This window comes from Rutilus rutilus (assembly GCF_951802725.1).
Source record: "Rutilus rutilus genome assembly, chromosome: 2".
Classification (NCBI taxonomy): domain Eukaryota; kingdom Metazoa; phylum Chordata; class Actinopteri; order Cypriniformes; family Leuciscidae; genus Rutilus; species Rutilus rutilus.
This window is the reverse complement of record NC_140210.1, coordinates 11,047,618-11,061,823: the sequence shown is the minus strand read 5'-3', so window position 1 is coordinate 11,061,823 and position 14,206 is coordinate 11,047,618. Positions and strand designations below refer to the sequence as shown.

Sequence of the window (14,206 nt, the reverse complement as noted above, 5' to 3'; positions counted from 1 at the left end):
TCATGACATTTGAGATTAATACAGTGAAAAACAAAACTTGAAGATATTGCTGGTACAGCAACAATTTATTGTTATTTATTAACAATATAAATGTATTTAAACAAGTCGTGTGTGCGTGTGTGTGTGCTTGTGCAAACGGAACTCCTCCAAGTCTGCAAGTCCAAAAATACATTTAGGCTATGGTGAGTTTACTTCATTTTATTTTATTAAATGCATTTATGGTGAGATAGATTATTATATTTTCATGTCAATCTGTGTTCATTTTGACCACATATTCATGTCAATCTGTGTTCATATTTAACCTAATAAAAAAATAATATAGCCTACTGTTATATACTATCTGTGCGTACACATAATATAGATTTTAATAGCTTGATGCTCTTTAAATATTTTGTTGCATTGTTAAATGTTTCGGTGCATAGGACAGACCTATCCGCGATCGCTCTCCATGGTTCTGACCAAAGAAGAGCGCTTTGGAATCTCCATTACGCATCATATGCATCATACCTGGGCTGCATTTTCCGATAACATTGTCTCTTAGCGCGCTACGAAGACTCTTAAGGTATAACTTAACTAAAGGTATACTACCACTAAAGGTATATCATTGCTAGGCGTCTTCAGGGCTATCATCCACTCGCGAGGCAGAGGCGCTGAAAGGCAGAGGCGCTGGCGCCCTCCTAGCAACGACGCTGTTTTTGGTAAAACATGATTTTGACGACTTCATTAAGTTTTGTTTTATATAAAACTCTTTTTAAAAGATTTTCGTTTTGTATAAATTGTATCTTAATTTTGATCAATGTTTTATCAATAAATTGCCCGTATTTAATAAATAAGAAGCAAATATATAGCAGACAATGTAATAAGATGCAGGCACGATCACTTGCATTGCATGTGAACTGGAGGGTGCCGAAACTCAGCTTGTGCCTCACAGATTTGAGAAATATAGGCTATCTATTACAGAAAGCTTGAAATGTCTACTTTTAAACGAAAATATTCAACAAATATTCCCCCCCTAGTTCCTAAGTCTATGGCCCAATGACACAACGATGAGCATTTACTACTTTTAAAAAATGCGGGTCAGGAAGCGGGTCGGGTACAATATTTTCTTTTTCTTTTTTTGCGGTCCGAGTTGCGGGCGGGTTAGTTGAAAACGTCGGTCGGGTGCGGGTTGTTTATACATTGACCCGCGCACAGTGGTGGAGGAAGTACTGAATCTCAGTACTTAAGTAAAAGTACAAATAACCAGAGACATATTTACTTTAGTAAAAGTAAAAGTACCACAATGAAAACCCTACTTAAGTAAAAAGTACCTGATTTTAAATGTACTTTAAGTATTAAAAGTAAAAGTACTTTCATAACAATTTATTCTCTTAATATCTATATTCTAATAATTAGGGCTGTAACAATATGCAATATGAAACCGAAATCGCGACACTCGGATCCACAAACCTGTGTCGCGGTGTGAGTGTGAGAAGGCAGAATCGCGACACACCCCTTATTTGAAGTTAACAATACGCAGACCTGGATAAATTCTTTAAAATTGGGCAATCCCAGCGTTATGGTCGTGACAATTGCAGTAAAAACTTGAAATGTAAATTCTCAAATACCAATTGAAACTGTTTTATATATCCATACTCCCTTAATAAAGAAGTCCAGACATTAGAAAAATACTAGTCTACAGACACATGCGTTTTATATTTTAATATGAGGGAAATATAAATCCATAACGGACGTGACACAAAAAAAATCTTTAACTATTATAGGTGGCAAAATATATATTTTTTGTAATTCTGTGAATTTCACTGTGCAAACCAAAAGTAATACCCACCGGATGAAGAACATATCACAGAACATATCATTTTCATTTTTGTGTTCACATTTATGAGGAAAAAACAATGTTACGGACGTGTCAGTTCTCCGTTACGCACGTGAGCGCTCTGAAAGCGGCACTAAAATACTGCTTTAAAACGTTCACAGAGACCTCAAAAGCCCTTCTTTAAAGTGAATTTCGTTTCGTATTAATTGTATCTTAATTTTAATCAATATTTCATTCATGTTTCATGGATTTAATAAATAAGTAAATATAGCAGAAAATAGATCAGGGGTGCGTTTCCCGAAAGCATCGTTGGCCAACTATGGTCGCAAGTTCATCGCAATGTCCATTGAACTCTATTGGTAACGACGGAACTTGCGACCATTGTTGGCCAACGATGCTTTCGGGAAACGCACCCCAGGACACGGAGGAGCGGGCGCGTGAACTGGTGAAACTCATGAACCGAAACTCAGGTCTGTACTTGCCTCACAGACCTGAGATGTATATATATATATATATATATATAACTTGAAATGTGTACTTTTAAACAGAACAATTCAAAACGAAAGAAAACAGACTGTTTTCTGCATGTAATTCGTATGAAATGTGCATTTCTCTCTGGTACACACATACATACATACATACATACATACATATACACTTATAAAGCATGTAGAAGTCTGTAATTTTTATCATAGGTACTCTTCAACTGTGAGTGACGGAATCTAAAACAAAAATCCAGAAAATCACATTGAATGATTTTCAAGTAATTAATTTGCATTTTATTGCATGACATAAGTATTTGATACATCAGAAAAGCAGAACTTAATATTTGGTACAGAAACCTTTGTTTGCAATTACAGAGATCATACGTTTCCTGTAGTTTTTCACCAGGTTTGCACACACTGCAGCAGGGATTTTGGCCCACTCCTCCATACAGACCTTCTCCAGATCCTTCAGGTTTCGGGGCTGTCGCTGGGCAATACGGACTTTCAGCTCCCTCCAAAGATTTTCTATTGGGTTCAGGTCTGGAGACTGGCTAGGCCACTCCAGGACCTTGAGATGCTTAAGGAGCCACTCCTTAGTTGCCCTGGCTGTGTGTTTCGGGTCGTTGTCATGCTGGAAGACCCAGCCACGACCCATCTTCAATGCTCTTACTGAGGGAAGGAGGTTGTTGGCCAAGATCTCGCGATACATGGCCCCATCCATCCTCCCCTCAATACGGTGCAGTCGTCCTGTACCCTTTGCAGAAAAGCATCCACAAAGAATGATGTTTCCACCTCCATGCTTCACGGTTAAAATGGTGTTCTTGGGGTTGTACTCATCCTTCTTCCCCCAAACACGGCGAGTGGAGTTTAGACCAAAAAGCACTATTTTTGTCGCATCAGACCACATGACCTTCTCCCATTCCTCCTCTAGATCATCCAAATGGTCATTTGCAAACTTCAGACGGGCCTGGAGATGCGCTGGCTTGAGCAGGGGGACCTTGCATGCGCTGCAGGATTTTAATCCATGACAGCATAGTGTGTTACTAATGGTTTTCTTTGAGACTGTGGTCCCAGCTCTCTTCAGGTCATTGACCAGGTCCTGCCGTGTAGTTCTGGGCTGATCCCTCACCTTCCTCATGATCATTGATGACCCACGAGGTGAGATCTTGCATGGTGCCCCAGACCGAGGGAGATTGACCGTCATCTTGAACTTCTTCCATTTTCTAATAATTGCGCCAACAGTTGTTGCCTTCTCACCAAGCTGCTTGCCTATTGTCCTGTAGCCCATCCCAGCCTTGTGCAGGTCTACAATTTTATCCTTGATGTCCTTACACAGCTCTCTGGTCTTGGCCATTGTGGAGAGGTTGGAGTCTGTTTGATTGAGTGTGTGGACAGGTGTCTTTTATACAGGTAACGAGTTCAAACAGGTGCAGTTAATACAGGTAATGAGTGGAGAACAGGAGGGCTTCTTAAAGAAAAACGAACAGGTCTGTGAGAGCCGGAATTCTTACTGGTTGGTAGGTAAGTATACTTACAAATACTTATATCATGCAATAAAATGCAAATTAATTATTTAAAAATCATACAATGTGATTTTCTGGATTTTTGTTTTAGATGATTCAGTCTCTCACAGTTGAAGTATACCTATGATAAAAATTAAAGCCCTCTACATGCTTTGTAAGTAGGAAAACCTGCAAAATCGGCAGTGTATCAAATACTTGTTCTCCCCACTGTATGTATGTATGTATGTATGTATGTATGTATGTACAGTGAGGAAAATAAGTATTTGAACACCCTGCTATTTTGCAAGTTCTCCCACTTGGAAATCATGGAGGGGTCTGAAATTGTCATCGTAGATGCATGTCCACTGTGAGAGACATAATCTAAAAAAAAAAATCCAGAAATCACAATATATGACTTTTTAACTATTTATTTGTGTGATACAGCTGCAAATAAGTATTTGAACACCTGTCTATCAGCTAGAATTCTGACCCTCAAAGACCTGTTAGTCTGCCTTTAAAATGTCCACCTCCACTCCATTTATTATCCTAAATTAGATGCACCTGTTTGAGGTCGTTAGCTGCATAAAGACACCTGTCCACCCCATACAATCAGTAAGAATCCAACTACTAACATGGCCAAGACCAAAGAGCTGTCCAAAGACACTAGAGACAAAATTGTACACCTCCACAAGGCTGGAAAGGGCTACGGGGAAATTGCCAAGCAGCTTGGTGAAAAAAGGTCCACTGTTGGAGCAATCATTAGAAAATGGAAGAAGCTAAACATGACTGTCAATCTCCCTCGGACTGGGGCTCCATGCAAGATCTCACCTCGTGGGGTCTCAATGATCCTAAGAAAGGTGAGAAATCAGCCCAGAACTACACGGGAGGAGCTGGTCAATGACCTGAAAAGAGCTGGGACCACCATTTCCAAGGTTACTGTTGGTAATACACTAAGACGTCATGGTTTGAAATCATGCATGGCACGGAAGGTTCCCCTGCTTAAACCAGCACATGTCAAGGCCTGTCTTAAGTTTGCCAATGACCATTTGGATGATCCAGAGGAGTCATGGGAGAAAGTCATGTGGTCAGATGAGACCAAAATAGAACTTTTTGGTCATAATTCCACTAAACGTGTTTGGAGGAAGAAGAATGATGAGTACCATCCCAAGAACACCATCCCTACTGTGAAGCATGGGGGTGGTAGCATCATGCTTTGGGGGTGTTTTTCTGCACATGGGACAGGGCGACTGCACTGTATTAAGGAGAGGATGACCGGGGCCATGTATTGCGAGATTTTGGGGAACAACCTCCTTCCCTCAGTTAGAGCATTGAAGATGGGTCGAGGCTGGGTCTTCCAACATGACAATGACCCGAAGCACACAGCCAGGATAACCAAGGAGTGGCTCTGTAAGAAGCATATCAAGGTTCTGGCGTGGCCTAGCCAGTCTCCAGACCTAAACCCAATAGAGAATCTTTGGAGGGAGCTCAAACTCCGTGTTTCTCAGCGACAGCCCAGAAACCTGACTGATCTAGAGAAGATCTGTGTGGAGGAGTGGGCCAAAATCCCTCCTGCAGTGTGTGCAAACCTATGAAAAACTACAGGAAACATTTGACCTCTGTAATTGCAAACAAAGGCTACTGTACCAAATATTAACATTGATTTTCTCAGGTGTTCAAATACTTATTTGCAGCTGTATCATACAAATAAATAGTTAAAAAATCATATATTGTGATTTCTGGATTTTTTTTTTTTTTGATTATGTCTCTCACAGTGGACATGCACATACGACGACAATTTCAGACCCCTCCATGATTTCTAAGTGGGAGAACTTGCAAAATAGCAGGGTGTTCAAATACTTATTTTCCTCACTGTATGTATGTATGTATGTATATATATATATATATATATATATATTAGTGCTGTCAACGTTAACGCGTTAACGCATGCGATTAATTTTTGTCTGGTTTAACGTGTTAAAATATTTAACGCAATTAACGCAGCATCCGTCTTTTCTGCCATCCGTTGGCTAGCTTTACATTATATGATCACGCTCTTATTCATTTAAATGCTTTTAAACATTTCAAGCGCGGCAAGACAAAAGAGAATGCGCTGTCTGTGAATGTCCTTATGTGACACACACACACACACACACACACACACACACACATAGACAGGGCGCCAGAATCCAGTTCTCTTTCGCGCTTGAACTAACAATAACAATAACAATAATTTTGTCGATTATCCTCATAAAAGCAGTCTTAAATGATTTATATAAAGTCTAAAATGAACAAAGAGTTGCGAGAGAATGAGGCGCGTGTGAGATCCATAGACAGTATATAAACGGTGAGCTCTGCGTGTGTGTGTGTGTGTGTGTGTGTGTGTGTGTGTGTGTGTGTCTGCTCTTAAAGGGACAGCAGCCAATAAAGCTTCCTGTCAGTAAAGTTAAAGAACAAAGGGAACAGAGAAAATGACTCACTGCTGTTGACTAAATAACTTTTGTAGCTTTAATAAGGATTAACTATTTAATTTATAGTTTATGCAGTGCAGACTGCATATAACTTTGATAACTTTATTAAATTTCTGTATATTTCCTAACTGTTAAGACAGGAAGGGCACGAATAAATATGACATTTATTATGGGTTTATGTTAGCATTGTTTTAAGTTCACTTAAATTAAAAACTGTTATATTTTTGAAGCCTAATAAATGTGAAAAAAAAATAAAATCAGTAGCTATATTAATATCAGTAATACTGGCCTTCATTCATAAAAAGATGCCATTAAACAATTATTTAAAATATACTGTATTTATGTTGTTTCTACATTAATTTGATTAACTGTGAAATTATTACATTATAAAATATATTAAAAACGTACAAAAACATTTCTTTTTTTATTGTGATTAATTGCGATTAATCACAGAAAAAATGTGTGATTAATCTAGTTAAAATTTTTAATCGATTGACAGCACTAATATATATATATATATATATATATATATATATATATATATATATATATATATATATATATATATATATAAAACATTTATATTAATAGGTTATTTGACTTAAATATACGAGCTTGATAAAAATGATCATTCTAGAAGAAAATTTCAGATGGCACTTAGAGGCTTTAATATACATATATACATACACATACATACAAATATATACACATATACATACACATACATACAAATATATACACATATACATACATATATACATACATACATACATACATACATATGCGCCTAAAAAATTGTATGTGCCAACTTGAAAAAATTTTACGAGCACAGTGCGCGAGTGACGGGCTGTTCTCAATACACTGAACAACAGCGCCATGAAGCGAAGCATACCATTGATTTCACATGGAAAGCAAGCAAGAGGACGGGGTCGCAATGTTTCACATGGAAAGCAAGGAAGAGGACGGGGTCGCAACTGTGCGATGTGAACATAACATGATGCTTAACTTTATTCAAATGAGAGCGACGATTCGCAACCAATGAGCCAATCACTGAAATCGTGTGGGAATGTGCGGGAACTGCTGGATTTTAAGTGAGAGATTCAAGTGACTCCTCCCAACAGTGCTAAAAATAAACGTGTGAGAGCGTGTTATTGGCTATGTGTCATGTTATAGCCAGATATGATGACGCTACTGCAACACGCATCACGACAGATGAGCGTTCTATTCATCAAGCCAATGCGCAAACTGCCGCAAAGGAAAGTGAAAGTAAGTCGTAGACGCTCAACACACAATCATATTCATTAATAGCAGTGGCGGCTGCTGGTCTTTCAAAGAGGGGAAGCTCATTTTCGGCCTACATCATAAAAATTGTCCATTTATTTATACGTAAATTCTGCCCTACGTTCCTCAAGAAAATGCTCTATGACCCTGTCGTACCAACTAGGCGTCTTTTCCAGTGACTTGACCAGTGTCCTCTCAATGGCCAGCAGAGTTAGGTATAATTGTATAAATGTAATAATATAATAAAGGTATAAATAATAATATAATAAAGTATAATAATACTACTAATATTTTTTTAATTATTTTAATAATTATTACTAATAATAATAATAATAATATAAAAAAATTATAATATAATAAAGATATAAATGTATAATTGTGTGAAATGTATTGTCAAAATTGGCTAGCAATTTCGACAAGCAAATACCAAGAAATAGGTTGCAGCAGTTTGTCTTTCGACTACACTTGCAAAATCCACGATGGGACTGAGCTCGAATAGCTTCAGCTTCAGCGTAATTGACATTATATGGGAAGCCGAGCTTCCCTTGCAGTCTTAAAGAAATCCCCACTGATTAATAATAAAGAAATGAAATGATATTAGGCTACCAGTGCTGTTGTCGCTCTCTCCTATCGCTGATTTTGAAATGAGCTTATGATCAATAAAATGCAGCTCATATCTGGTGCTTTTGGTGACGTGAACTCTGCTCCTACATTAAATCTGCATATAGCGCGGGAATAGAAGATCCGATTTATATCAGTTTTGCGAAAACACACTTATGTGACTAGGTGTAAATGGAATCGTTTTGATCAGTAAAAACGCATGAAGTGACCGGGTGTAAACAGGCCCCTACACCATAAAAAAAGTCAAGTAAACACTTAGTGAGCTAGATACGCAACACAGTATGAAGCCTATAGTCATTATCTCAAAAGACCAAGTGCAAAAAAACGAAACAAGGAACCACACACTATCAATACTTGCAAATGAGTATCAAAATTGTATTAGCAACGTTTAGGTCTCACCAAAAGACCAAGTGCACAAACTGAAGTTACGACCAAAACAGTCGACACTGAGGACAGGAAGACGACAAAAACTCATTTTTGAGGACAACTTAATGTAGCCTACTGCAAGCACTGCAAAGGAAAAAAGCAAGCGGGCATTTGTTTTGTTTTTAGCACTTTATACTTTGAGGTGTTCATTCTTTTTATATATTTTGAAGTAGGCTAAAAATAATAATTGCATAATTATTAAACAGGTAGTTCACCCAAAATAGAAAATTCTGTCATTTATTACTCTCCATCATGTCGTTCCAAACCCGTAAGACTATCACTCATCTTCGGAACACAAATGAAGAACTTTTTGATGAAATGAAGAGATTTCTTTCCCTCCATTGACAGCCTACACAACTACCACTTTGATGCAAAAAAGTTCAACAGTTCATAGTTCATAAAGTTCACAAGTTCATAAAAAGATCATAAAACTAATCCATATGAATTGAGCAGTTTAATCAACTTTTTTCACTGTGCTCCTATATTTCTTTGTGTGCTCCTAAAATTTTTTCATTTAGGAGCACATGTACTCCTTGGGAAAAAAGTTAGCGTAGAGCCCTGAGATATTATTTATATATATATATATATATATATATATATATATATATACTTCAAGGCTTGCACCTTGGAACCTATTTCAAGGTTTGCGTTCTCGAGCCACCAGGCACTGTTGTTGTCCGAATCAGCGGGCCGGAGCGCATTAAGGGTTTTCTGTTAGAACGGTGTCATGTAAGTTCCCTAAATTAATAACTAATGATCTCTGCAACGGAAGTGAATCGATCAAAACTAACTTTAGCTCGACAATAACTTTATTCTAGAGCTGCTGTAAAGCCAAAACAATCTCTGTTACTTTATTTCCTATCATCACTGTAAAGCTGCTTTGAAACAGTCCATATTGTTGCAAGCGCTATATAAATGAAGGTGACTTGACTCGACGACCACAGGTTACCGCAAGATAACATGCCATGTCACAAAGCTCAAATCATCTCAAACTAGTTTCTTGAACATGACAATTAGTTCACTATACTCAATGGCCTCACTATGGCCTCCACAGTCACAAGACCTTAATCAAATAGAGCACTTTTGAGATGTGGTGGAATCATTTGGGATGTGGTTTGAATCATAGATGAGCACCTGCGTGATGCTATCATGTTAATATGGAGCAAAATCTCTGAAAAAATTTTCTAGCACTTTGTTGAATCTATTCCACAAAGAATTAAGGCAGTTTTGAAGGCAAAAGGGGGTCCAACCCAGTACTAGCAAGATGTACCTGATAAAGTGTCCGGTGAGTGTATATAGGTAGAAGCCACTTTAAACAAAGAGGATAAAGATGGATAGAATAACTGATGATTATGGATAATTGTTGTCATTTTCTTGCTCTCATTCCATTAATTTTGAATGTGGACTTGTAATTGTGTTCTATATTACTGAAAATTCATTATCAAGTGTTACTGAATGTGAAATGCCCAGTTGTCTCTTTCTTCAGTGAGCGTTCCAGAGCAAAATCTTCCTGCCAGCCAATTGGCTACCTAATTCATTAAAGTTTAAATGTTTTATTCATATACATTTGTTGGCCTCTTTTCAACATTTAGAACTTTAAAGTAGACTCATCTCTGTTAGTGCTATTAACATGATGAATACATTAGTGACATGAAGAAAAGCATGAACATTACCTCTCTCTCACCAAAGTTGACAGTTACATCCTCCTTCTTGGCGTCTTTTACCATGATGGTCACTGCAACATGAGACTCTGTCTGGTACCAGTCATATCTGAAGTGGAGTAAGTACTTATCAAATGTGACAGGATTTTTGCACATGTTATTGTATTGGATCATAATTTGTGTAACAAAAAAGATGAACGGTATTTAAAATAAAACAATAAGCATCATCACACCACTTACTTGACAGAAAGGGCTGAAGATTGCTGCTGTTTAAATCAATTGTTTGTGCATTCCAGTTGAAACCAAAGAGAAAACGACAAACACAGCAGAGAAAATCATTGTTCACTAAAAAACTGTTTACAGACTTCTCATCTCTCCTCTCTAAGGACTGCATTTAATAAAATACAACAAACAACGGATACATACAAGATGATAAAAATCAAGCAAGAAAAAGGCAGTTCTAGCAAACTATTCTTTAATGAGAGCTCATTGAGTTGTTGACACTTCTTGGTCCACTCTGTCCTGCTATAGTGTTGACTGGTGATATCAATTTTCATATTGATAATCCTAATTGTGTTAATACTGTTACCTTTTTGGACATTTTGATTTTACACAGCATGTTACTTTTCCGATCCATAGGTTGGGCCATGTATTGGATGTAGTTTGCTCTGCTGATGTTGGTATTCAATCTCTGGATCGTATCGATATGAGTATAAGTGATCATAGACTTATTACTTTTGACATGAATGTTATGTCTTCATAATCCATTTCTAAACGCATTATTAAATTTCGTAACATCAAGCACATGGACATCACTTTCTTTTCTACTTCTCTCTCTGGGCTTCCCATTACTAACTCCGTTGAGCACTATAATTCCATGCTATTTGCACTTCTGGATGAGTTTGCACCTGTGCGAGAATGGGTTGTTACATTTAGGAAACCCTGTCCATGGTATACTCCGGAGTTACGTTTAATGAAAGCTGATGGAAGGCAATTAGAAAGGCAGTACAAAAAAATGTACCTAACGGTACATAGGCTTCTCCACACTCAACAACAGTCTGCTTACCATTCTGCTCTGAATACTCCACGTAAGAACTATTATTCAAGCATCATTGGTAATGCTGCAACTAATTCTAAATCTTTATTTAAGACTGCTGACAATCTTCTTAAACCAACTAAGGCCATTGTTCACTCCTCTGTTGACCAGTGTAATGAGTTTTTGTTATTTCGCTGGAAAGATTGAGGCCATATACAGCTCTTTAATCACTATTACCCCAGTTGAGCTAGTTGATACTCAGCCTTTAAATCCTCCGACCACTACCTTTTCGAACTTTGACATGGTTGGAGTTGATTTTATTATAAGTACATTTAAGTCCATGAACTCAACTACCAGCATTTTAGATCCGGTTCCCTGCTCGGTTATTATGAACTGCCTTGCATCAATCTGCCCTCATATGACTTCAATTGTGAATTTATCATTGAGTTCTGGAATTATTACTCCAGATTTAAAAAAAAGCTGCCATTACACCAGTCCCTAAGAAGCCTGGTTGTGATGTTTCTGATTTGTCCAATTACAGGCCTATTTCAAACCTTCCTTTCTTGGCTAAAGTTCTGGAGCGTGTTGTGGCTATTCAGCTGAACAGTCTTTTTTAAACATTTTCAAATCTGAGTTCAGAAAAGGGTATAGTACTGAGACAGCTCTAGTGAGGGTCGTAAATGATCTGATTCTTCTTACTGACCTCAGTGATGCTTTTGATACTATGTAACTCTCTTCTGCTAGATAGGCTGGAAAATTGGCTGGGTCTTTCTGGAGCAGTATTCAGCTGGTTTCGGTCTTATTTAACGAATTGTGCCCAGTTTGTAAGCTTGGGTAATTACAAATCTGATACCGTGCCTGTTTGACAGGGAGTTCCTCAGGGTTCAGTGTTGGGTCCAATTTTATTTAACATTTACATGCTTCCACTTGGACAGATCATCAGGAAATATGGTCTTGGATATCACTGCTATGCGGATGATACGCAGATTTCCATCACCACTAGTCCTGATGTCCATTGCTCATTAATACCTTTGCGTAGTTGTCTAGCAGAGATCAGTATATGGATGCAGAATAACGTCCTGAAGCTGAACGGCTCCAAAACTGAATTGATGCAGATTGGTACAGTGGCAGCTACTCATAAGGTTGAGCAGATTAGTTTGATTGTTGACTCCAGCATGGTAATTCCTACTTCACAGGTGTAGCGTCTGGACGAAATCATTATGACTTACTCATTCTAAGATTCAGATAGCTTTTAACCTATTGACTCATTTCATGTAAATCACAGCTTAGCACCAATGAGTCTTGATCGAATTGCTCCCTTTGACACGTTTGTGGCATGATAGAAATTAAACAAACACCTCAAAGCTCCTTCGTGAGCTTCAAACAGATCGTAAATCACCCCAACTCCCCTCTCCCGCTAAGCAAGGAGTCCAGGTGGCATGGGGAGACCTCTCCGAGACGCCACAATACACATACACAAACATTCTTTGCATTTAACTCAGAATATTAGTAATTCCAAAAGGTATATGATATATTCCTGTATGTATGTATAGCCGCTTTCCGACCAAGTAGTTACAGGAACTTAGTTCTAGGAACTGTCCACTTCTAAACAGTTCTAAGAACTACTCTCCCCCAAACTCAGTTTTGCTGTTTGCGTTCGCACTGGCCAAGTGGCCATAGGAACTGGTAGGAGGGGTAAGGGAGTGACGCAAGCACAGTGACTTTTATTTTGACGGCGCGACAGACCTTTATTTTGGCGGCGCTGAGAACGCCAGAGGAAACAATGCTCGCATTCTCTGTGTTTATTAGTTAGCGATCTGTCTAACAGTACTGTTTAATATGTTATTAGATAGAACTGTTATAGAAAGTAGACAGTATATGAAAAAAAGTTTATTAGTCTATGCCGTGTGGTTGATGTCCAGTGTTGCTAGCTGGGCAGATAAACAATCATGTTTGGCTTGGTCCCCTCAAAGTTGCGTTGGATTTTCTCTTCAGCATAAAGGTTTAGAGACCCATCTATCACTGTTTTCCATGTTTGTATAGTTAGTTTCTGGAGTAAATATATAGGCTATAATCTGTGTGTTTACATTCTAGCTGTTTTAAAAATGGCGGGTGCTGGTGTTCCGCGTGCGTTCGGTCATCAGCGTACACTTACGTCACGGGTAGTTCCTATAGTGCTGGTTTAGACCCTACTCTGAAGTAGGACCTAAATTAGTTCCTCCAAATGGAGTTCCTAGAACTAAAATCGTTCCTAGTTCCTGCGGTGCGAACACGCCGACATCCGGGTACTTTAGCCAATAGTTCTAGGAACTGTGAAAAGGTTCCTCCGGTCGGAAAGCGGCTTATGTTTTCCACCTAATATTAGCCTAGTTATGACTTTCTAGTTGTGTTAGCTGAACTCTAAGTGCTTATATTCAAGAATAAGAATGTATCTCTACTGTTGTATCTTCCAGACATATCTATCTTGGTGCCGAATTAAACCTCTCGGTCTGCCTAAGCTAAATATATATAGTAGGTTACAATAAAATGTATTATACTATGTTTACCATCCTTTGGAGTAGAAATGACGAATTCTAACATCATCATAAACCATGCAAATTAGGCTGTCAAGAGGAGACAATGAGACTCTCTCCTGCTCAAAGTTTTCTGATTTTTATTGGTTGGTTCACCCAAAAAAGTTGTGGACTGAGATTCCCTTAAAGGACGATGAAGGTGGCTTATCTCCTCTCTTCAAGTTCTCTTCTCTCCTAGTTTGTCCTCTCTAAGTTTTGTTTTGTGTCTTACCTTTGTTTTCTTAGCTTTTTGTCTTATCTCCGGCTTCTTGTCTTGTTTTAGTCTCGGGCTCATTCATTTCTATCTACGAGTGAAATGGACTTAGCCTGAATTTCCGGCAACTCTGCTTACAAGTAA

At 38.2% G+C, this 14,206-nt stretch overlaps 1 protein-coding gene and 1 long non-coding RNA gene across 5 annotated transcripts in view; one reads left to right on the top strand and one right to left on the bottom strand.

The window, feature by feature from the left end:
- LOC311285937 overlaps positions 1-14,206 on the top strand; it is a 458,548-nt gene that overhangs the window by 23,378 nt on the left and 420,964 nt on the right. The window lies entirely within an intron of this gene.
- Positions 1-14,206, bottom strand: part of sugt1 (SGT1 homolog, MIS12 kinetochore complex assembly cochaperone) — a 209,900-nt gene that overhangs the window by 86,150 nt on the left and 109,544 nt on the right. For 2 of the 4 annotated variants that reach the window (XM_084401816.1, XM_084401814.1), the window contains exons 8-9: positions 10,501-10,526; positions 10,273-10,369 (exon numbers count right to left, since the gene is read on the bottom strand). In XM_084401816.1, the coding sequence (XP_084257942.1) occupies positions 10,273-10,369; positions 10,501-10,526 (123 nt within the window). The remainder of the gene's footprint in view (positions 1-10,272; positions 10,370-10,500; positions 10,527-14,206) is intronic. The other 2 variants (XM_084401815.1, XM_084401817.1) reach the window with 1 other exon arrangement.